Genomic DNA, 24,272 nt, shown 5'->3' with positions numbered 1-24,272 from the left:
TGTCATAGACTTCATTGTCATAGTAATAAATCCATGGTCTGATTAAATCTACATTATAACGTATGTATACCCTTGCAAAGTCTGTGGAAATACCCTTATCTGAGCCTTTTTATGTGGTTCCTATGGGTTTTGCCATGTGGCATTTTCTGAGCAACATTTTGGACTTGCCAGGGCCCTGCGTCACAATTCAGCTTGGCTGTGTGCTTGTCTCCAGAGCCAGTGGTGGCATAGGTGTCCATCACCCACACACACACACACACACACACACACACACACACACACACACACATACTAGAGTTTACAACTCCCACAAACACACCTTGCAATGTGCCCCAAAATGTCACCCAACCGACATTGGCCTGCCATAGAAGCTTTGAGTCAACACACAGCAGGAAATTATATTCCCAGCCTCATCGGACTGTGCAGGTAAGACACATATAGTGAGCTGATTATATTTATTTTACATTTCTTCTTACTCCACCCAAAGGCTCACCTCTGCTTTACAAGCAACTGTGAAGATACTGTGAGATAATTCTGCCAAACTGAATACAGCATGTTCATTTCAGTGCACACTAGTGATGTGTCGGTCATGAACGAACCGGTTCAAAGAGCCGGCTCTTTTAAGTGAACGACGAGAGCTGGTTCCCCTCTAAGACCGAGCCGGTTCCCCTCTAAGACCACCCCCCCCCCCCCCCCCCCCCCCCGTCAACAAATTACGCTAGCCACAGTCAACAAATTACGTTCGCCACCCCCCCCCAACTACAGTTGACATTATTTTTAATGCATTTCCTAGTACTTTATAACAATTATTAAGTGATGTAATCAACCATATGCTACATAAACTCGTTTAAGACAACTGAAAGCATTCAGTGATGTCTACAGTATATATAGAAGCAGGTCTCCTACCCAAATGACAACAAAATATGTTACAGCACTGACTAGTGTTTGATTATACAGGGATTTGCTGCCAAAACATGTTAAAACCTGATATACTGAACTTGAAACACCTGAACTGTTTTGTGTACCTGGGGCAATGGATTGTTTAGTGGGTCTTCAGTCTCTGATATGTTTTTATTTTTATGTATTGGTTTCTTTCCTTCTCAGTGGTTCAGTGGTTCCCAAAGTGGGGGGGGGGGGTTGGTATTGCAGGTGGTGCGCGGAGCTTGGAAGTAAAACATGTGCACATGTGTCAATATTGGGGGATGTGTGTGGGGGGGGGCACAAAAATATTCTCATATACTAAAGGGGGGCACGGCAGAAAAAGTTTGGGAACCACTGCCTTAGCTCTACATGTCATTGATAAGAAGACGCATGTTACAGACTGAAGCAAGGTGTCGCTAAAGAACCTTTTGTGATGCTTGATGAATGGCAGACCTGACTGTGAGGAACACACCGACCGAGAACGGGCATATGCAATATGGAAGTGAGAGGTGTTGGAGTGACTGCCAGGAACACCACATGACTAATGTCTTTTGTTGTGTCTCCTTTGTATTGTTTGTCTGTGATTTTTGAGGTGAACACACGCATTGCACCTTTAAATCTTTCACACGTTTTTTTTTACCCTCTGCCGGCCGCCCCGTGTTTGCATGTGTGTGTGTACTGAAAATATTTTAAGGTTACAATTCGTATTTATTGCATGCAAATTAAGAATAATACTATTTATATTGTGCTAAGAGCATCAATGCATTTTATTATTTTTGAATTGCACTGAATCCTCTACATCCTCTACGTCTATACAGTTTTGTGTGTTTCTATGTATTTCAACCATCAATATAAATATATAATAAATAATAAAATGTGATGATAACTGTGATTTTTTTCCTTTACATTTAATTTCCAACCATGTGGTAGGGGAAAAATAATTTATATTTGCATTACTTATGTCACGTTCAGCTCCACCCCCTCCTGTCAATCTTCTTTCTGGTTCCCTTTAGCCCCACCTCTGTCTCCCTATCTTGGCTTTGTTTTGGTGTTTCATGTGCTAATTGTCACGGTACGGTACTGTGTCCCCCTGCTGGTTGTCCCCGTCCACAGCGGCAGTTGTCCTGTTGTTGTTGTGTTCGTCCCTCAGGTGGGCGGATACCCACCACCTGATGGTCGTTTGTTTGTCTATATATATTTTGTCTTTGTACCAGTTGATTGCAGGTTATTATATCCTTAATTTGGATTGTGTCACGGGTTTTTGGTTTGCACACGTTATTTATTAAATCCTCCTTTTCCTCTGAGACTTGGCGTGATTGCTTCCTTTTTAGTTTGCACTTCCTGCCCGTCACACTATATCTTGATTCCCTTGTGCTTCTCATGCCACTCCCATGTCATTTGTAACCCTACCCCCCGATTATCATTCCCACCTGTTTCTAGTTGTTTCCCTTGTTAGTCAAGTGTATTTAAACCTTGTCCTTTGTCTTGTTCAGTGCCAGTTATTGTATTTTTTATTGTTATTGTGAATCTGGACTCTGTAGATCCTTGTCTTTTATATTGCTTCTGTTTATTCCCTGCCGATTCTGTAAGTTATGTCTCCAAATTATGTATCCCCACCTATCTGTTCATGGTCTTTTGCTAGTCTGTTCAGTTTTGTTTGTTTTCCTATGAATATCCATGGAATATCCATTCATGGAATATCCTGGCTTTCATGACCTTTCATGACCCTTGACACTGAACCGACTGTGATTTTGTATTTGTCCTTAATAAACCTCGCCCTTCTCAGCGTTTGCATCTGCCTCATGGCTCCATGATGCCCCAGGCGTTACACCTTAGACTACAAATGCATTGATTACTCTGTTTACTCTGATTACTTTGTTACAAGTAAGTAGTCATTACTTAAAATGTCACCATATCATTGGCACTGTGTTAAGAATCTCACACAAGTCCTGCAATCCAAGATCAAAGCCAAGCGTTAGAATTACAAGAGCACTGCAGCACACACATTCATTACACTCATTGTAATGCAGTCAATAAAAATGTTTCAGGTAACAGTTCAAAGTAACAGTTAAGATGACATTGCTATCGAGTGAGAGACGCAGCAGGAGATGATACATAATGACTAGAAAGGCTAGACACAGGATAACTAGGGCATGGTATACTAGGGCATGTGAGCACATGCGCTGAGACAGTAGAGGGTGGTGTTTACATACATAACGAGGATGAGAAATCTATGACAGTTGTTAATATAGGTGAAGTTGTGAGGGCGCGTAGCCGCAGGTGTGGAGAGACCCGTGTCTATTACGTTAACAAGAGCACCTTAGGGAGGTCAGGAGATCTGCTGCAGGTTCTGAACATTGTGAATGCTTCATGAGCGTAGATGATGAAATCTGCTAATTAGCAGGGGAGAAATTAGTGAAATGTAATTGGCAATACACACACTCACACACAAATTCAAATTCAATACACACCAAAGTAAACATTCGATTGATTGATTCTGAAGTAAAAAATGTAGCCTGCATATAAAATATGCATATGAAAATATAAATTGCATATGCATGAATAAGGGATATGCATTAATGTAGTTAATTACTCATGAATATTCATATTCTTTATCGTTTCTGTGCAGACAGAAAGTTCCCTGTACCCTTGATGTTCCCATTCTTCTTTGATTTGTTCAAGGCTACATTTACAGCTGACATCAGCGGCTGTAGTTTGATTATTCATACTCGTGATTCATAATCGGGAGGGACTTTCCAAACCACAACCTGAAACAGATGCAGTTTTACTGATCATTTAACATATATGGTCAGTATCTAAACTTTAGCTACCCTCCCACCCATCTGCGTGATAAGAGCCAGTCCAAACTCATACCTTTCTTTTGAATCATCTAAGAAATGTTGCAAACCATTGTAAGAAATGTTGCAAACATTTCTCAGGTTAATTTTAACCAAGTAGCTTTCATTTAGGGCAGTGTTAATTCCATTTACTATATGAAATTAATGCGAATCCATGTTATTATATGATAACACATGATAAACACCCATTTAAAAATAAATAAAAACTTGACAGTGGTTATAAAAAGCTTTTAAAATCAGTGTTCCCACTGAGGTCCTTGGAAGCACATGAAAAGAGAGTATGGCTAGCAGTCAAGCTGACCGAAATATTCTTATCACCACGGATCCTCCTCTTAGAAGTGTTCCTTTGAGCCTCTGTCAAAATGCCCCAGTAGGGCTTTCATCTCTCTGTGTGAAGCACTTTAAAACCTTTGGCTCATGTAACGAGGTCCTTAAATTACTCAAAAGTCCAAGTTTCCCAGAAGGACTCCACATGGTGTACCAGTGAGTCACTACATTAGCTGTACTTCCTCTCAGGAAGGATCTAGAAGTTTCTCCAGCTCTCTCGCAGTGCCTCAGACTATAATGGCACTGCTACAACGGCAAGTGTGGAATGGCTCAAGCACTACAGTTATAATACTATACTATAATACAAGTTATAATACTGCTGTTTAGAAAAAATATGTTTGTTGGGCTGGAAATTTGTGTTTTATTTGTCTATTTTAATCTACAAACTCCATATAATTAATTTAATGAGATGAATGGCACATTGAAAACAAATCTTGGAATGTAACCATATTGCTGATGGAACACAAAGTTAGTGATAGATTGCTATATCCAGTAAAACTGACTTAGTTCAGCTATGTCTTTCCAACCTCTATCATAAATCACTAGCACATTTCAGATGGACGATGGGTATTATGTGCATTCAGTTATTCAAGAAAAATTGCTGACGTTAGCCGTTTTGTGGAAAGCGGACAAGTTGTTGCAGTGATCTCTCAGAGCTTGAGCTAAGGAAGCTAACTCTAACCCTAACCCTTCAATCTGTCCTCCATCACTTCATGTGTTAATCTCAACAAAGACCTGGCGTAACAATGCGTGCTCAGTGAAAGTGTTAATACGTGTGAGCCCAGAAATGAGATGCAGATGTTTCTCCACTGATGGTGGGTGATAAATGCAATCCACGCTGGCAACAGTGGCTGAATTCAAACCACACCAAGACAACATATAAATTAAATCCACTTCATAAAGTTGAGTTCAGAGAAGTACGTCAGAAAAGATAATGTTCTGAAACCGTCATGTATTGAAAAACTGGCTTGTACTGACACTTGGTGATTTGAGAACAGTACTGTAAACTGTGAGTTATTTATGTGAAGAACCATAGGTCACAGTGTAAACTGTCAAGTTAAGAAGGAGCAAACAGAACGAAGCACGTAAAGTACACTTAGAAGGAAAAAGAGAGAATGAGAGATTGGGAAAGAGGGAGTGCAAGGAGAGAGAGAGAGAGAGAGAGAGAGAGAGAGCATGGAGAGGTCCAGTTAATGGGGGAGGGAGGCTGGAAGTGTGTGACAGAGGCCAGCCGCAGACTGAAGGAATGTCTCTGCCTGAGAAAGGTTGAAAGAGTGAAGGAAGGGGAGTGAGAGGAGGAGACACAGGCAGGGAGGAGGAGGGAGCAGCGGCGTGTGTTTGTGTAAGCGTGCGCGCGTGTGTGTGTGTAGGTGTGTGTGCTTGTGTGTGTGTGTGTATGCGTGGCTGCTACTCAGACTGTTGAATGAGAAGGTCTTGTCCCAGCTTCGCTCCGTCTACCTTCTTCACTCCGGAGCACATGTCCAACGGCACTGACCACCAGCAAGTCAGCTAGGGCACAGCGAGTGGGCCCTAAAGGCGTCCCGTGTGCTGACCTTTTCTTCTCGGTGATGGGTGCGGTGAGGCCCCGGGGGACCCGGCCCCTGTGCACCCCCAGCCTGTTGCTGCTGGTGACGATTCAGCTTCTGCAGGCGCACGCACACCCACAGTGCCTCGACTACAAACCGCCTTTCCAGCCTCAGGAGCCCCTGGGCTTCTGCAAGGAGTACACGAAGTTCGGCTGCTGCGACCAGGAAAGAGACGCCCAGATTTCCCGCCGATTCTACGAGATCATGGGCTACTTTGATTCGTCCGGGTTCATGGCGTGTGGGAAGTACATGCACAGCATTCTGTGCCAGGTAAGGCACCGAGCCGGGCCAAACAGCACCACATGACCCCTCTCATCCGGTCCAGAGGGAGTCCTGCACCACGTCCTGCACCACGTCCTGTGGTTTATTCCTCAAAAGCAAAAAATCTGCCAAGTGTAAAACTGAAGAGAAAGTGCCATTGCTTTTATTGGCATGCTGGATTTAGCAATTTTACAATCAAATTCAAATGTCTTACTGGACTGAAACATGACGTGATGTTTGTGGTGAAAGGGATACACTTTTGTTTGTGTGATGTCATAGTTTCTTTCAGGCATAGGCATGGCCACTCAAAGATTCTTGCATGATGCTGTACAATCAACAGGTTAAATGTCTAGTACAACTCTCTGGGGTTCAAAGTCCTTCTATGATGTTGTAATTGATATATCTTGTTATGTAAATATACAATTTATTGTAATTACTATATTATTCCAATATAGTAACATATAATTATAGGACCGCACGCTCTTTTTAATCTCAGTCATAGATATTTCATGTCTGCTGGTGTTAAACCGTTTTGACCCAAACTGCCCAGAAGCAAAAATGTCATATATTTCAATGAAAAATGAAATCAGAACAACCGTGTTTTACATTACAGTGCATTGCACTGAAACGCCACAGGCCGTGTGATTGACCCAGTGAAAGCCTGATTTCATTGACCACCTTGAGGAAGAAGCTTTGTTCAGTAATGGCCTTTGCTGGGAACTGCTTCAGTCACAGTGGAGGAATGAAGTGAAGCCAAATGTCCTCTTCGTCTCCGAGCAGGGCAGAGGATATCTCACACTCCCGGAGGGAGAGTCTGAGGAGAGGAGAACAGTAGACCTAAATGACAATGGGGATAGTGAAAGAGCCATGATGGGACAGAATATGGATGGGAGAGGGAGAGAGAGAGAGAGAGAGAGAGAGAGAGAGAGAGAGAGAGAGAGAGAGAGAGAGAGAGAGAGAGAGAGAGAGATAGGAAGTTGCTAAGGAATTAGCAACTGACTGAGGATTTACTGCATACTGAATTCCTTATATTATATATCCCTTGTACTTCAAAGCAGTGAATCTCTTGTAGGCAATTCTGAAATGCGAGCAAGCAAACAAATTAGTGAACAACAAAAAATATCTCATCACCTCCTATCTTAACAATATGTGATTTCTTTATGAATGGTCTTGGAAGATACACTCAGTTAACATAAATACATCTACTATTTTGTTTATTTTAAATATGAAAGTAATATATGGGAAGTATTAGAGAAATACTAATAATACTGGAGAGCATTTTTTCTGAACTGTAAAGTGTAAAATAATCAACAACTCTCCGTACCTGTTATGTCTTAGGATATGACTCTCATACCCACAGGCTAATGTTTATATGCAGATATACCTACTTCACCATGGCAGAATGATTAACAGTGCAAACCCCCAGTAACACAGGCAGGCTGATGTTTAAAACACCCCAGTGGAACGCACCAAACTGGCTGGCTGAGAGTTCGGATCAGGGCACCATCTGTTTCCAATCTGAGCAAAAGCCAATTTAAGTCTGACAGATCAGACATCTCAATCACATCCGGAACTGGTTTCCCAATTACAGACCACCTATGCAAGGTAAACATAAAGAAAGAGGGGAGCATATGTATATAGGGAACCATGAGGGTCTGAAAGAACAAAGAGATACAAAGCCAGGTGGACAGAACAGAGGCAGAAGAGACGTACTGAGGGGACAGAGATGTGGACACAAGACTATGCGTCATCCAATCTGAAAGCAAAGGCTTGAATACTGGTTGCAATGGACAATGATTCCTCAAGTCTTCTTTTCTGTTTATTCGAGTTAAGTAAATTACAGAGCTGTGGGACAATTGTTTTGGAAGGAAAGAGGAACAGAAGATCTGTAGAAACTGAGCACGTGACTTGGAGTGTACATTCATGCATATGTGTAGTGAGACTGAATAAACATAGCAGTACAAATAGAGTACATTAGTAGTTCCACATCATTAAAAACTATTAAATAATTTTATACCCCATCTGTTTAAATAATCTGCATGAGATAATAATCCAAATACGCCTAGTGAATAACTCCATTGCATTTAACGAGCACAAAACATTACTTGCACCTTAAATAACTCTCATAGTACGGTAATGCTCAGATTGAATTAGTGTCAAAAGCAAATAGAAAAAAATGAACTCCATTCTGCTACATCTTGCCAGTATATATCAAACTGTGTGAAACCCTGCTAATTTTCTGCAACAGTAAATCCAAAGCACTGTTGTTCAGGTTTATTTGTTTAAAGTCATTCGGGCTGATTTTCAGCCTGAGTTGCAGGCATGTGGTGTTGTCGTAGAGGCCAGCCCAGTGACGGATGCAGAGTTGTGGCTGAGGGGTAATAAGGGCCTGGGCAGGCCAACTTGCCCATGACTCGCTATATGATTGTACATATTTATAGACTGAGAGTAGCCATCAGCAGCAGCTGAACTGAATGCTGGGAAACGGACTTAAAAGAGGACGTGCAGAAGAGCACGTCTCCTGAAGCCTTTTAGGAATGAGACGAGAGGGGAGAAAAAAACCTGGGAGGGAAAGAAAAAAAGGGATTCAGTTGTGCCTCCTTTTATGAAGCAAGTAGCAATGTTTCCAACATACCAAAAAATCAGAGCTTTTGTAAAACCTTAAACACTCCACGTGAAAGTGTGAGTTATAAATCAGCATTTACCCACCAGAGTCTCTGATGCCAAATGCCAGGTACGTGAGTAAGGTGGTACAAAAAGAGATTCTATGCTCAAGCTGCTTTAGATGTTGAGTATAACCACGAGTAAGTAAGGTGTGTTTGCTCTGCTCCGACAGGAGTGTTCTCCATACGCAGCTCATCTCTATGATGCGGAGGACGCGAACACCCCTATGCGGGAGCTCCCTGGCCTGTGTCGCGGCTACTGCTCCGTCTTCTGGCTTCAGTGCCGGTACAGCCTCAGCATGCTGACCGACAACAACATCACTGCCACCATCGAGGACGACCGCGAGAAGTTCTGCGACTACTTGGAGTTGAAGGACCCGGAGTACTGCTACCCGAACGTCCTCACCAGCGCCGAGCTGAACGCCAACCTGGGCAACGTCCAGGCCGAACCCGACGGCTGTCTCCAGCTCTGCCTGCAGGAGGTGGTTAACGGGCTGCGCAACCCCGTGGCGATGGTGCACGCCGACGACGGCACGCACCGGTTCTTCGTAGCGGAGCAGCTGGGCTACGTGTGGACGTACCTGCCCGACGGATCCAGACTCGACAGGCCTTTCCTGAACCTGACGAAAGCCGTGCTGACGTCGCCCTGGGCCGGGGACGAACGGGGCTTCCTGTGCATCGCCCTGCACCCCCGGTTCGGCGCCGTCAGGAAGGCGTACGTGTACTACTCGGTGTCCGTCAACAAGCAGGAGAGGATTCGGATCAGCGAGTTCACTCTGTCCAACGCGGACGTGAACATGCTGGATCACTCGTCGGAGAGGTGAAAAGGAGTGTCTTGTGTAGCCACAGTGAAATGTTTGGACACACATTATTCCAAACCTGGAATGATACGAACCTACTTTATATTGTAGGCTCTTTAAATTAGACACACGTTGACATGAGGCAGCCACATGGGATGAATAGTTTTGAAGATGATCCCACATATGTTGAGCATTTGTTGGCCAAGGGCTAAAGAAAAGCTATTTGTTGGCAAGCAGGTTAAAAATCTATATATTTTTATAGTAACATGTTTTTTTTTGGAAATAAATTACATATGAACGTCAACTGTTTATTGTCTGAGGCTCAAATTCAAGCTTGGTCTTTAAAAACAAAATGTGATGGAAAAACGACGTGTGTTCAAACATTTGACTGTAACACCCAGTTAAATGTTTCATACATTAGCGTGCCGTTTTGTGTCAGATTAAAATCTGCAACTAAACAATAATTTATCCAGCAAAACTGCAGATGATGATGTTTTCAGAGATATGATTCCAATAAAAAAGCTTCACTACGGTTATACAGTGAGATGTTCAGCGGTTGAGTGATTGTTTTGGGTGACAGGACTCTTTTGGAGGTTGTGGAACCCGCATCAAACCACAATGGAGGCCAGCTGCTGTTTGGTCTGGACGGCTATCTTTACATCTTCATAGGAGATGGAGGCCGAGCAGGAGATCCCTTTGGCCAATTTGGGAATTCCCAAAACAAGTACTTAATCTATCATCAGACACCCAACACACGCAAGCACACAAATACACACGCATATCTGAATTATCTAACACAGATCTGTGTTGCTCCTTAGACAAATTAGGTGTGAACAGTATTTAATATTTTAGAAAATTATGCTTCTGGTTAGTCTTAGTGAATGAGTAAAGCAGAGGTGTGAAGCACTTTTACCTATTTAAAATGCCACCAAAAACAATCTTCATTATTTACCATATGTTCAGGTTCATCTGTGATCATTTCTAAATACTCAGCGCAAGTCAAGAAAACCTTGATTTACTTTTGGCTTTTGGAAGGAAAAAATGGCTATATGTTAGCTCAGCTTCCATGGCGTTTGGCAAACATTTACCCTGAGGCTCAAAATATTAGCCTTGGCTTTAGCTCACTGTGTTCCACTACTGGCAGAAAGAGATCTAGCAGTGCCCGGTGAGTCTACAGAGTGGCATAGTACCACTCTGAAACAGTACAGCTCATAGTTTACCCTCAGAAACAACCCCTCCATACCCATACAGCACAGACTATGGCTTTAGAACCTTGGTGCCAAGATAGAGAAGTCAGTGGCCAGTATGGTGGATAAAATCCAAAGCTGCAATATGGAGACTACATGTTAAATGTCTCGTTGTGGTGCACGGTGACAGCTTCAAGGCACTGAAGTCACAATGTCTTCCGTCAGCAAACTACACCTACAGGGTCTTAGAGACTCTAACTCAAAGGTTTGAGGTGTGTGGCATTGAATATGAAGTAGATTGTATTAGTAGGTAATTAGGAGTAATTAGTAGTAGTAGCTAGTAGCTGTGACAAAGTAAAATTTTAAAGGAGCTCATGAGAGAGAGTGCATATTCATGTTAAATACTGACAGGCACAGTTAGCCCTCAGGAAGCATGTGTGTGCAAAAATATTTTTTTAGAGTTGATAAAATTTCTTCTGGTACATAGATGAGTTATGTCTGCGTACATTTTACAGGTCCACTCTCTTAGGCAAGGTCCTGCGAATTGATGTAGACAACAATGATGACGGTGCCCCCTATAGTATCCCATCAGATAATCCTTTCATCGATGACAAAGATGCAAAGGCGGAGGTCTATGCCTACGGAGTCAGAAACATGTGGAGGTGCTCCATCGACAGAGGAGACCCAATCACAAGCAGGGGACGTGGACGCATGTTCTGTGGAGATGTTGGCCAAAACAAATTCGAGGAAGTGGATCTCATTGAAAAAGGTGGTAACTATGGATGGAGGGCAAAGGAGGGGTTCTCCTGCTATGACAATAAACTGTGTCTAAACTCTTCTCTAGGTAAGCATGTCTTCCCATATTGTCTTAATTATACTGCATGTACCACAGATGTTTGGCTCGGATATGACTTTAGAGAGGTACATGCTTAGCTGTTTCATTAAAGGCTTGCAGATATCTGCTGGATATCCACATGTCCAGCTGATATGTCTAGATCCAGACTGAGAGGTCTGTCTTTGCTCCATTTTCCAGATGATATTCTACCTATTTTTGCTTATCCACATAAACTGGGAAAATCAGTAACTGGTGGCTACATCTACAGGGGCTGTCAGATGCCAAATCTTAATGGTCTCTACATCTTTGGAGATTTTATGAGCGGGTACAGAGGCTGTACTGTCTTTGTTCTCTATTTAATTTTTTTTTCTATTTAATAAACAAATGATAATGACAGTTTAATTGCAGAATAAACATGTATAATGTCCCTCAAAGTTTCAAAATTATAAGCATTACCGTTTTCCAAACAATACAAAATCATTTTTATCATCATGAAACAGTTTAACCGTGTTTATTTTTAAGCACTGACATCATAACTTTTGTCTGACATCATAACCCTAGACGACTCATGTCTCTAAAGGAGAACACAGACACTGGAAAATGGGACTACACAGAGATATGCATGGGCACAGACCAGACATGCCACTTCCCCAAACTGATCAACAGCTACTACAAGTATATCATATCCTTTGGTGAAGATGAGGCAGGTAACCTCGGACACTTGGTTTGTGTGTGTATAGGTAGGAATCATCAGGAGATCAAGATTTCTCATCTTAGATTATGAGAACAGCTCAGAACAACCAAATCCTCACACTAACAGAATTATTACTGTACCTTTCTTTAAGCTGAAACATATGTCTCTTTCTCTGTCCCTTTTAGGTTAGTTAAAGACTTAGTTCATTTCATGGTGAATGATGCAGTGTAATTACAGTGATTTACCTCTAGGGGGGTCTCTTCATAGCTCTTTAATATGCCCTTGCTCTGACTTTTATTGTGGATTTGACAAGCTGCTCTGAACTTGCTTGGGGAAATGTTACACGTGAGTTTCCCAAAAGAGAGGGGGACTCTTTCCCTATATAGACTAGTAAAAAACCACATTAATTCCACTAGGAAACATTCTGAGGATTCTGAGGACCATACATAATCAGCTCCATTGTATCTGTTCTGGTTTAATATATATATATATATATTATATATAATATATATAAACTTATATATACAAGTTTTATATGTTATGTTATGAAAAAATAAGTGTAAATTGTTTTCCTGATTGATTTAAAGAAATGCTTCAGATGAGTGCAGTAACTGTTATGTCTCTAACTGTTTTTTTTACGTCTCCTTGATATCATGAATTGTGTGAGAGAGAACAGAGATATAACTTATGCTCCTGTAAAAAATAAGGGGGGGGGGGGGGGGGGCTCTTTTGTGTCTTTCCTGTGTACCTTCCTGTCTTTGTTAATCTTTTTTTCCTGTTTTTCCTCCTTTCTTTCCCTTTGGTATAGGTGAGCTCTACTTTCTAGCAACAGGAGTGGCGAGTGCAACAGCCAGAGCAGGAGTGGTGTATAAGATAGTGGACCCATCCAGGTACATTCAGAGAGTACTGTGACCGTTAGGACAGTGAACTGTATCTTAACAGTGGGCAGTTAGATTTCAAACACTTACTACATCAAACCTTTAGTGTTCCACTTACTTACTGCTGCACCCAAACCTGCAGAGTGGGAGTAGATTTAACCAGAAAGCCATTTGATCTTCCTTGATCTTCCCTGCAATAGAAATGCCCTCAGCCTCTTTTCATTAAAGCGATGCAACCACAATTGTTTTTTTTGTAGAGCTGACTTAAATACTTTCATCTCACACCCTTTAGGAGGGCACCTCCAGGCAAGTGCACCCTCAAACCCACTCCGGTTCACATAAAGGGCAAACTGATTCAGTTCCACCCTAAGGAGGGTAAGATACAAGCACAAGCTTGTTATTTTCTTTTCCATAAAGGAACATAAGTCACTGCTTCTGTCTATTTTTTCTTCCATTAACAACATAAAAGTTTAGAATGCTTTAGAGTTCATCTGCTTTCTTCCCTTTTACAGAGTTTGTGATCAATAAAAAACCTAAAACAACTGCACCACCAAAGACCAAAGCACCTAAAGCTCGTTTACCAATATCACGGAACATAACAAGAACTGCAAAAAAACCTCCCACTGCAATGCCAAGGATTCCTGCACAAATGCCAAAATCGCATGCACCAACTTATAAGCCCAGAGCACCCACTGCAAAATCGCACATTCCAACTCCAAAGCCAACCTTCAGACCAGCACCAACAAGCCACAATGTTCTTAGAAGACAGAAGATGCCAGCTATGACCATGCAGCCCATTCTGGACCAGACAACTACGGTGAGGCCAGAATATATTACCACTTTGCAGGGTAGATCAGGCCAGGCTCCTGCTTGGTCACACACACCCAGACCCCCAGTATCACAAGCCACAACTCGCAGGGCACATCCACCATCACGCTCACACACTAAACGACCACACACTGGCAGCAATACCAAGAAGAACTGGACCACCTCCATGACCACTCCCATCCCAGTATACTGGACTCCATCCTATAAGCCCACATTAAAAACACAACCTACCTTTACCTTCCCTAAACGTCAGGAGAAGTCTCAGGAGGGTACAAAGGGCAGGTCTGACCAGCCATCAAACAAGCCCCATAAGAGGGCCAGGGGCAGAAATCATGGGAACCGCCAGGGTAAGACAGGTCGCAGGAGGTCCCGGCAAGGGCAGGTGAGGCTGGTCAGCTCAGATAACCGGCCAGACCGTGGACGAGTGGAAATCTTCGTGCAAGGTGAGTGGGGAACAGTGTGTGATGACCTCTTCAACAGCAGGGCAGCAGAAGTGGTGTGCAGACAGATGGGCTTCGCCAGGGTTGTGCACGTGGCCAAGCGAGCTGAACTGGGATCAGGTGGAAGTGGTCTCAGGATCCTCCTGGATGATGTCGAATGCGAAGGAACTGAAAGGACACTGCTGCACTGCAAACATGCTAAAATAGGCAAACACAACTGCTCCCACGCAGAGGACGTCGGGGTTGTGTGCGGCTATGAGGGGCACGGTGTCGAGTGACAACTCTCCCCAACTTTTTATGGCTGGAGAACAGAGGAGAATAACAATTACAGTTGTGTCAGTGTCCATTCTTGCTGTCAGTTTGTTAATCTTGATTTACTATGATTGCAAAGACATCAGAGATTAAAGTTACTCTTTCAGGTGTTGGTTTTTTAAAGTAATTTAAATAAACTGAAAAGCAACTTAGTGATAATAAAGAATACCAATGAAGTTGTGTTGCTTTTAGTTCTAAAAAGAGATGTTGATCATCTCTGAATAAGACTGCTCAGATGTCTAATGTTTTGGGTTTACAGAAGAACACATTTACAGAAAAAGTGTAAGCTTTAAGTGTAAGCTGTTCATTTTCACATCTGAACCCTGAACCCTTTTGATAGCAGATAACATATCTACTTGTTTGTAGACACAGCAGGATTAAATTTAATCTAGGTTTAAATTGTGGTCACTGGTGACAGATTGTCATTTTAGATTTGGAAACCATTATCTTTTAGAAAAGTACATGATTAACTGCTGCCTGAAACACTGGTATAATAACAGTGGGGATAATATGAGAAAGGCTGCAGTTCTCACAGGTCATGATGTCACACTGTCTGTGAAGTCTGTATGAATCTGCCACCTTCTTCTGGAATACACTGCACATGCATATAGTACTGAGTAGGACTACAGCTATGTGTAATTTTTATATAGCTTTGTGGTTTTTATTTTTCATTTCACAAATCTGAAAAATTATAGAAACTAATGCAAGCTTTGGTTAATCACTGTAGACATACTCTAGAACAAAGTACCTTTCATCAGTCTCTAAAGTCAAACAGTTGGATATTAGTCAATGATTAATTTACTGAGAGAATTAATCAGCCATAAGCAAGGTCGACATGCTGTACCACTTATAATACCTGTTTTTTGTTTGTATGTTTTTCTTGTAAGTGTCCTTTGGATGTTTATAATTAATTGTACTAATCTACATGAAGTGGGTTTTAAGTGTAGTAAATATAATTATCAAAAATGCTGGACATTATTTGTTGTATTAAAAGTAAAAAAGAAAAGTAGAAATAAAGATCTTAAGCAAAAAATCTTGTTACTTGCATAACTGAAACTAAAAACTAGTCCTTCAAGCCAAATCAAATGCACTTATTTTAAAAGTCCAAGGTACACACACTGAGCAGTCAGACTGAACAATTTAAATACAAAAAAAACATCTTCAGTATTTTGTTAAAATTGAAAGTGAGTTTGATATGGGACAACTATCGTATCGTTTATAATAACAACAAGTGTGAATTGTAAGATACAAAGACCCTTTCTTCAAAGAAGTTAGAAGAACAAAGCTAGCGTTGTAACTAATTCACCAACACTTACCATGAGGCACCACAAGTACAGCTCACCCTACTGTACCGTTATCTGATCATCAAGTGTCGTTTTTTATTGGTCAAAACTCCCTTTGGCCACGCCCCCTTTTGGTCACGTTTCTCGCTTACACGCACGCAAGCCCGACGTAAGCTACGTAAGCTACGCTCGGTCGCGTTGAGGAAACGAAAGCCGGTAGCTTGGAGATGAATGGCTTTACTAAACATTTGCTGTGGTAATATTTGTTAAAGTTTGATAATATTTATAGTGTCGGGGAAGTTCAGACACACACGAAATTATGGAATACAGACAAGAGAGTGGGTTCAGACAGCGTAAGTTACGTACGTTGTATTATTTGTACTGTGATTTCTTTGGATAATTTCATTTTCGCACACATAGCCGCCGCTATACGCCCGCGAGCGCCTGGTCTCGGCTAGCTAACTAGCTAACCAGCTAACTCACCAACTGACACTTGCGTGCGTCTCTGAGCTGCTAGCTGAGGCTGATTTTGTGTTGTAACTACTCACGGAGACGTAACCTTTTGTCGGTTAAATCGAGCTAGCTAGCTAACGTATTTGAAAACACACTCCATGTTCGTTAGTAAGCACGCTAGCTGTCCATTTAGCCAAGCTAGCCCTTTTAAATTTGTACTGTTAATTATTTACACTGCTCACCACAGCTCGCTAATTTGAATTGACTTGTTATGGCCAAACACTGTAATTCTAATCTGTAGCTCCATCTACAGCTGTTTATGAATATCATAAGAATGTAACGCTGTCTGTAGCAAATGTAGGCAAAATAAATGCATTTTCTCGCCACAGTAGTAGCAGCAATAGATCTATGGCTCAGCCCTACCGTTACTGAACTATGGGATCTTGATTTCCTTAACGTTATGTTTTCCCTGTATTGTTCCAGGGTGTAAATAGGTAGATGAAGATGTTGGACACTTGACTTCACTAACTACGCTCGAGTAACAGTGATTCTTTACTGTGACTTTGCTGTCTTGTATTTCAGAATCACATGTTAGGATGAGGGGTCCCACCATGGATTCCAGTGAACCCAGTCCGCTCTTTGATGACACCAGTGCTGGGCCACACAGCACTGGACTTGGTGGCATGAACAAAGGTCCAGTGGCTTACACAGACCAGACCCTCCTCTCTGACCCCATGTCCAACCTCGCCATGGCCTACGGGAGTAGTCTAGCCAGCCAGGGCAAAGAAATTATGGACAAAAATGTAAGTGACGTATATAAGGAAAGGCTCATCTACACACACACTAGAGAGTCTAAGGAGGCACAACGCTGTAGCTTGTTCGCGAAAGAACGTCGTCTTTGAAAAAGCTTGTGCATATTTGTTAGAAACTATTCACGTGGGAGGCTGATACAATACAGTTCATGTCTGACAGAGTGAGACTTTATCGTTGACCCTTTTATTTTTTCCCCCTCATGATTACTCGGTACTAAATCTTTTTCTGAATTCACAGCTTGATCGTTTCATCCCTATCTCCAAACTGAAATATTATTTTGCTGTTGACACACTTTACGTTGGCAAGAAGATTGGACTACTTGTTTTCCCCTATATGCATGAGGTAAGACTGATGTACTGTCTATCATATTCTGTTGCACACTCTGGTGTAACAGGCCTGGCATTCAAACTTGCTCCTGCCACTTAACAGTCGACTGACTGAAAACTGAAATGGTTTCTGGAAATGGAATATACACAGTTGTAGCAATGCACAGCATTCCATAATCAGCAGCTGTTGATTTCTGAAATGTTTAACTTTGACTTGCACTTGCTTTAGTATTTAATTATATATTGCCTGAAATAACTGAATCCCTGCTTTTGCTTTCCATCTGATAGCTTCTAGAATTTTTTTTTATTTGCCAGATTTAGGTGCATTATATGGAAATGTATTAAATTCAGTGTCTTTTGTTGATCAATTTGTCAGACCATTTTAAATTCATCAATGTACTTTATGCAGTGTTACCATGGATCATGGAATTTCTTGAATGCCATTGAGTTTTAAAAAGTTGGTCCCAGTCATGGAAATTTAGCAGATCTGGTTAGGACATGGAGTATTTTGTTGGTAGCACCTTTATATTTTATACTTGCCATTTATCAAAACCATTTTATTTTCATTCCTTTCCCATGTTGAATGGTTATGTTTACTTACTTTTTCCATACATATTTAACAAAGGTGGCTTATTTTTCCATTCAGCTTTTTAATCAGTGAAATGGCAGAAGTTGACATTTGACTTGCTGGAAGTCTATTTATAGTTTAAAAACTATAAAAATTGATTTTGAAAAACAGCTTTAGAAACAACAAAACTTTGGTGGTGAATGTCAATTACTATTTTTGTTTAAATGTGTACACAAAAATCTATGCAAATTTTTTAAAGGACAGAATGAGATACATATATATCTAGATGTTTTTTTTTTTTTAACTGACACAATTAAAATGTTAGGTTTGTATTATTTTTGTTGTGTGTCACCACAGAACTGGGAGGTGAGCTACCAGCAAGATACTCCAGTTGCACCACGCTTTGATGTCAATGCTCCGGACCTGTATATTCCTGGTAAATCATGTTGTCCTGAGTAATTTGTCATTGTGATTAGAATGGTAGTTTGAGGCCTCTTAATACACATTTAGAAGTACATCCTTTAAGTTCAGAACAGAAGAGTTTTTTCTAAGTTCTTATTGCTGTGAATTGTGAGAGTGTATTTGAACATAACACACTGACATTAGTTGCTGGCATTGCTTAGATGAGTTTATTATCTTTACTGAGTGTAATGCATGGGATATATGCCTTATTTTACGATTTTCCTTTCAGCAATGGCATTTATTACATATATTCTGGTGGCAGGATTGGCCTTGGGCACGCAGAACCGGTAAGAGGTGCTATATGTTCCTTCTGACAGTGTGTTACACTATGTGAGTGTTGGTTCTATTTTAGGAAACTTGCATACTGTTCTATTTCTGAGGTCTTTTTTTAGATAGGCCTAGATAATCTTTATAATGCATACTTTGCTTTAATGCACAAGTGTAACAGTGTCAGCTGCTGGCATTGTTGGTGCACATGGATTTTGTTGTTGTGTTTGTTCTGTTACATTTTCTTTATGTACAATCACACCTCCCTAAGGTATTGTGCAAAAGCCATTTGTTCATGGTTGTTCACACAAGCTCATGGTTGTTATGTCTTTATGTTGACTATCATTTAGGCCTGTTTAGTTTTCTTGGCTGTTGTTGGTCATTTTCTGTGCTTCTTTTGTTGTGGTTAATGCACTTTCGTGGACATTTTCATTATGTCCAGTAAACACTTCATAAAACGTTGGAGACATACGTTTACTTCACTTTCCTTTTATCTGCACGTTCTTCACCCATGACAACTTTTAGGCATTAGCTTATTCGTGTGTTAGCACTGCATTAGTGTAAGTACTATTTGTAAAGTACAGCTGTCAGTAGAGCAGAACCATTTTTGCATGTAGCGATTCTGTTTGTTTCATTAGTTCAGTGGGTTAGTATCATGGTCTCATGAATCCTGGTGAAACTGCCAAGCTGTGCAGGGCATCACATTATACCTAGTGATGAAAACACATGAACACTGTGAACACAGACCTGACCATCGTAGACTTACTCACAGCATTATAACTAATGATCAAAACACATGTGTTTTTTGTATGGAATGAATTGCAGGTTATTCGGTTGTATCAGCAGTTTCTTTATGATTTATGACAGCAGTTTCTTTATGATATGATTGATAAGTTTTCTTATGATTGTCTGTCCATCCAGGTTTTCTCCAGAGATCTTGGGCATGCAGGCTAGCTCAGCTCTGGTTTGGCTCATTATTGAAGTGCTTGCTGTACTTCTGAGCCTTTACCTGGTCACAGTGAACACAGACCTGACCACCATAGACCTCGTGGCCTTCTCAGGATACAAATATGTTGGGTAAGGCGGCCCAATCGGTTTACGTACTTGATACTTATTTGTAATGTCTCAGATCATAAGTTGGCTGTGGGTTCAGAATGTCAGACTAGACCAGAGTTGGGCACTTTCATCACACGATTCATCTGAGAGTGAGGACACATGGCATGGGAATATTTTAGCACCTTGAACTGTTCACTGGACACATCTTCCATTAATGGGCTTGTCCCAAACTGCTTTTTCCTCAGAATGATCGTAGGAGTGCTGGCTGGGCTTCTGTTTGGAAAAACAGGATATTACCTCGCACTGCTGTGGTGCTGTGCTTCCATCTTCATCTTCATGGTGAGCACTCGGTGGCTGTCGTGATTTTATGTTGGCTAACATTCCACTACAAAATGGCCTTCACGCTTCAACCAATTCCTAAATAGATAGTTTGGAGGCCACAGATAAATAAATAGTCTTGTCCACAGGTGTCAAACTCCAGGCTCGTGTCATTTTATGTGGCCCGCGGGAGCTTAAAACATGTCCAAGAAAAACAAAGTCAAATACGTGCAGTGACCAAAAACTACATTTATGTTACCCACGAAGTGACTGCATATCGACACTGCAGTGTTTCGACATCGATGCGATTCTCCCAATAAGTGTAATTGAGAAATACAGATAATGATCCCAAATTGTCCAGGAAGTGAAACATCGATGTAGATGGAAGGGTGTTTCAAGAAAGATGAGAAAACGAATACATGTTTATGCTTCAAGGAGAAAAATGGGTATGTCTTTTGTGTTATGAAGCGGTGGCGGTTGTGAAAAAGTACAATCTACATTGGCATTTTGCGACCTAACATGGAGCTAAGTATGACAAAATTAGGTAACAAGAAAAACAACAATTTGCTAAAGAATTAAAAGGCAAACTGTGATAGCAACAGAATGTGTTCGCGAAACCACAACCACAAACAAACGGCAAAAAGCTAGTTTTGTTGTGGCTGAAGTCTTTTTCAGAGGTAGCGTTTTTGAAGCAAAATTGTTATTTTCACAGTTATTTGATATTTCGAGTGTTGAACAAAGTAAATGCGATATCTTTATTTTTCTTTATTCACTTGGGTAGTTTGATTGTTGATTGAAGTAATGTGGGTTTCATAACCTAACAAATTAAAAGGATTTATGTTTATGGCAACAAGCAAACATGTGTTTTTTACATCTATGCAAATATATTTGTAACTTGAATAAGTTATAAATTCAGAGCTATTTAACATTAAGAAGTAGTTACATTTATAAGCTACATATGGCCCTCTGTGGGCAACGATTATGCTGATGTAGCCTGCAGTGATAATGAGTTTGACACCCCTGATCTAGTGGTCTCCCTGCTTCACCACTCTGGCATGTTTATCAGTTAACAAGTGAAGTCAAGTAAGCTAAAATAAAGGAAACACCAAGTTGATGTTGCCCTGTCCATGGAGAAATTACTGCCACTTGTCTGATCATTGGCTCTGGCTATGGAGTTTGGTGCTGGTCTGTGTATGTATGTATGTACACTACATTGTCAAAAGTATTCGCTCACCCATCCAAATGATCAGAATCAGGTGTTCCAATCACTTCCATGGCCACAGGTGTATAAAATTAAGCACCTAGGCATACAGACTGTTTTTACAAACATTTGTGGAAGAATGGGTCGTGCTCAGGAGCTCAGTGAATTCCAGCGTGGAACTGTGATAAGATGCCACCTGTGCAACAAATCCAGTTGTGATATTTCCTCACTCCTAAATATTCCACAGTCATCTGTCAGCTGTATTATAAGAAAATGGAAGTATTTGGGAATGACAGCAACTCAGTCATGAAGTGGTAGGACACGTAAACTGACGGAGCGGGGACAGCGGATGCTGAAGCACATAGTGCAAAGAGGTCACCAACTTTCTGCAGAGTCAATCACTACAGACATCCAAACTTTGAGCTGGGTTTGGCCCCTTAGTTCCAGTGAAAGGAACTCTGAATGCTTCAGCATACCAAGACATTTTGGACAATTCCATGCTCCCAACTTTGTGGGAACAGCTTGGAGCTGGCCCCTTCCTCTTCATGACTGTGTGCACCAGCGCATAAAGCAAGACATGGCATAGTCAGGTGTGGATGAACTTAACTGACCTGCACAGAGCCCTGACCTCAACCCGATAGAACACCTTTGGGATGAATTAGAGCGGAGACTGAAAGCCAGGCCTTCTTGTCCAACATCGGTGGCTCTTTGCCTGGTTTCTTGGGGCTCCCCAGCCGGTCCGCACTCACCTGCACTAACGGTCTGTGTCGTGGCCCGGTCATCAACTCTGAGGGCGAAACACTGCTACATCTTCGTGGTGCGCGGTTTGTTTACAAGCCTAGCGAGCCGCTAATACTTTAAAAACCGGCGTAGTAGAAAACGTGAGACTAGCGGCATGAAGTATCTGTGCTATTGTGATTGTGCTTTGAGTCTCGTTGGTGAGACGCAGTGTTCTGTCACACGTTTTGGAATAAACCACATACGAGGTGCAGCAAAGGCACCGCACACGACTGAGGGGGCTTCAAAACTACTGACACTGTCTGTTCTCTTCTTCCTAAAGGTGAGCGCAGGTCACTGGCGTTTTAACGAGTGTTGATAATGGAGTTTATCCACTTTTTACTTAGAAAACAACAGTTGCGTACATAACAGAGCTCGTAGTGTGCTCCAAACGTGACAAAGTCCTGAAGCCCCCCCCCCAAAAATCTCACTCTTGGCAACCCAAGAGATCTTGGCAACCCTGGTGATGTTCAAGCGTGCCCATGTATGTTGTGTGTGTGATAAGCTTTCGGTTTGACAAATGTTGATGCAGTTACACACATACCTACTGGAAAAGGTCAGGGTCCCTTTTGGTTTCTCATATCTTCTTTTTCTTGGTGTATTTACGAGGATCAGCAAAAAAGAGTTTCATGGTCGAATCTTCTGTGTTCTCTGCCAGTGATTTTTCTTGAATGTTCAGTAGACATTATTTAATGAGTAGTCTGAGCCTTAAGCCTTCAGTTCCAGTGGAGCCTTTATGATTATTAATTTATAAATGCATTTATTTCTGTTTTTATTCCCTCAAAGCTATTTTGTGTGGTTCTTCATAATACATATTCTTCTAACAAATCCAACAATTTCTGTTACCTGGTGGTTGAGTTGTTTTTTGCATTTCATATCACATTGTACAAAATCAAGCCAATGGCTGTGTAGGAGCACTCATTTCCTTAGACAGCGTATGTGCATTAGGATAGGATAGGCTGAATGCTGGGTTAAGGTACATGAAGACTGTTGAGCTGTATAGCAAGCACTGAATGCTGAGCAACCTTCCATGACCATGTAATGCTGACTGTACGTGTTCTCCACACCACTGCAGATCCGAACACTGAGGTTAAAAATTCTGTCTGAGGCAGCTGCCGAGGGCGTGATGGTCCGTGGAGCGAAGAATCAGCTACGTATGTACCTAACGATGGCCATCGCTGCTGCACAGCCTGTGTTCATGTACTGGTTAACCTTCCACCTGGTCAGATAAGAGTAGGAAGTACACGGGGAGAGAGGCCTTCCTGAAGCACTTCACCACTACAACAAGACACTTGTTCCTAATACAGAGAGATGGATCCGTCTGCACAGATGCAATAAAACAATAAAATGGACACGCATTGAAGGCCTCACAGCACAACAGTAACTAATTGTCCAAGCTGTTTTTTGTATCGCAGACCTTGTTCATTTTTTATGTATGTTTCTAGAAGTCATTTTGCTTTTTGTTTTTGTATGATGTACAGTGCAGTTGTTTAATATTTTAAAGCAATGTGTAATATGTGTATAAAAAGTCAGTCATTTCTCAGAAAGTCCCTTTGAGCCAGTCTGAACGGTTTGATAGTGCCCAGATAGTCTGAAGCAAAATTCCCACCATAGGTTTGTTTTTGGCTCTGTTTCATGTCTGTGTCTACAACTGATTTTAAACAGGATTTTTCTGTTTTGTAACCACTCTGAAATGCTTTAAAGAATGGAGACTGAATGTGAAAAGGTCCTGCCTTTTTGCAAGTAAAACCAGTGAAAACAATTACTTGCGTCTTCCCTTAAAATTGAGATCAATTCATCAAGAAGAGTGAGTCGTCATTGCATGAAAACTGCTGTGGTTCTGTCTGGTGATTAAGTTAAATTTATTGGGACAGTAAATATTGCTCTTTAAATATTGCTCTTTAAATATTGCAGTAGATAATTTAGGTGTGCCACAGTATTGGAACAGGATCCTTTGGTTGCTTCCTTATATAAATTATAAACCTTCCTTACAAAATAATGGAGAAATGATATAGAAGAAACTTATACTAACCACAGTTAAATTCTTGTCTGCTCCGCACAGAGCTGTTTGCACTGATAAGGATTTAGAATGTAGCAAAGTAGGCTAGTCAACTGTATACAGTAGACGCCATGCTGGTGTCTGGGAAAGAATAATTAG

The 24,272-nt window shown here is 41.4% G+C and overlaps 2 protein-coding genes and 1 long non-coding RNA gene across 4 annotated transcripts; 2 read left to right on the top strand and 1 right to left on the bottom strand.

The window, feature by feature from the left end:
* The first annotated feature begins 5,327 nt into the window (after positions 1-5,327).
* On the top strand, positions 5,328-15,608 carry LOC143491106 (HHIP-like protein 1). Its single transcript, XM_076989825.1, has 9 exons — positions 5,328-5,962; positions 8,790-9,436; positions 9,997-10,140; positions 11,119-11,447; positions 11,637-11,763; positions 12,000-12,145; positions 12,941-13,022; positions 13,303-13,385; positions 13,523-15,608. Exons 1-9 carry the CDS (start codon positions 5,675-5,677, stop codon positions 14,554-14,556), a joined length of 2,880 nt encoding a protein of 959 aa, XP_076845940.1. The 5' UTR covers positions 5,328-5,674; the 3' UTR covers positions 14,557-15,608.
* On the bottom strand, positions 6,786-15,938 carry LOC143491115 (uncharacterized). The gene is made up of 3 exons (XR_013125089.1): positions 15,907-15,938; positions 14,070-14,579; positions 6,786-7,549 (listed from the first exon to the last, which is right to left on the bottom strand). It is a non-coding gene; the product is annotated as an uncharacterized LOC143491115 (long non-coding RNA).
* A 112-nt stretch (positions 15,939-16,050) lies between these two features.
* On the top strand, positions 16,051-23,922 carry yif1b (Yip1 interacting factor homolog B (S. cerevisiae)). 2 transcript variants are annotated; one of them, XM_076989805.1, is made up of 8 exons: positions 16,051-16,235; positions 16,909-17,129; positions 17,377-17,481; positions 18,391-18,469; positions 18,725-18,782; positions 19,684-19,839; positions 20,064-20,157; positions 23,190-23,922. In XM_076989805.1, the coding sequence occupies exons 1-8, from the start codon at positions 16,193-16,195 to the stop codon at positions 23,343-23,345; spliced, it is 912 nt and encodes a 303-aa protein (XP_076845920.1). In that variant the 5' UTR covers positions 16,051-16,192; the 3' UTR covers positions 23,346-23,922. The 2 variants fall into 2 exon arrangements, with proteins under 2 accessions (XP_076845920.1, XP_076845928.1); XM_076989813.1 differs by having other exon boundaries at positions 16,053-16,226; positions 23,190-23,908.
* Positions 23,923-24,272: the final 350 nt, after the last annotated feature.

The sequence above is a fragment of the Brachyhypopomus gauderio genome, chromosome 2, assembly GCF_052324685.1.
Source record: "Brachyhypopomus gauderio isolate BG-103 chromosome 2, BGAUD_0.2, whole genome shotgun sequence".
Classification (NCBI taxonomy): domain Eukaryota; kingdom Metazoa; phylum Chordata; class Actinopteri; order Gymnotiformes; family Hypopomidae; genus Brachyhypopomus; species Brachyhypopomus gauderio.
Note: the sequence above shows the minus strand (reverse complement) of the source record. Positions and strands in the feature narration are given on the sequence as shown.

Bases quoted from the DNA above. Each gene is read 5' to 3' on its own strand.
- LOC143491106 (XM_076989825.1), top strand. From the start codon at position 5,675: ATGGGTGCGGTGAGGCCCCGGGGGACCCGGCCCCTGTGCACCCCCAGC. The intron at 11,448-11,636 runs GTAAGCATGTCT...TCCATTTTCCAG, and splicing joins GTGTCTAAACTCTTCTCTAG to ATGATATTCTACCTATTTTT. The intron at 13,023-13,302 runs GTACATTCAGAG...CACACCCTTTAG, and splicing joins AAGATAGTGGACCCATCCAG to GAGGGCACCTCCAGGCAAGT.
- yif1b (XM_076989805.1), top strand. From the start codon at position 16,193: ATGGAATACAGACAAGAGAGTGGGTTCAGACAGCGTAAGTTAC. The intron at 17,130-17,376 runs GTAAGTGACGTA...CTGAATTCACAG, and splicing joins AAGAAATTATGGACAAAAAT to CTTGATCGTTTCATCCCTAT. The intron at 18,470-18,724 runs GTAAATCATGTT...TTTTCCTTTCAG, and splicing joins TCCGGACCTGTATATTCCTG to CAATGGCATTTATTACATAT.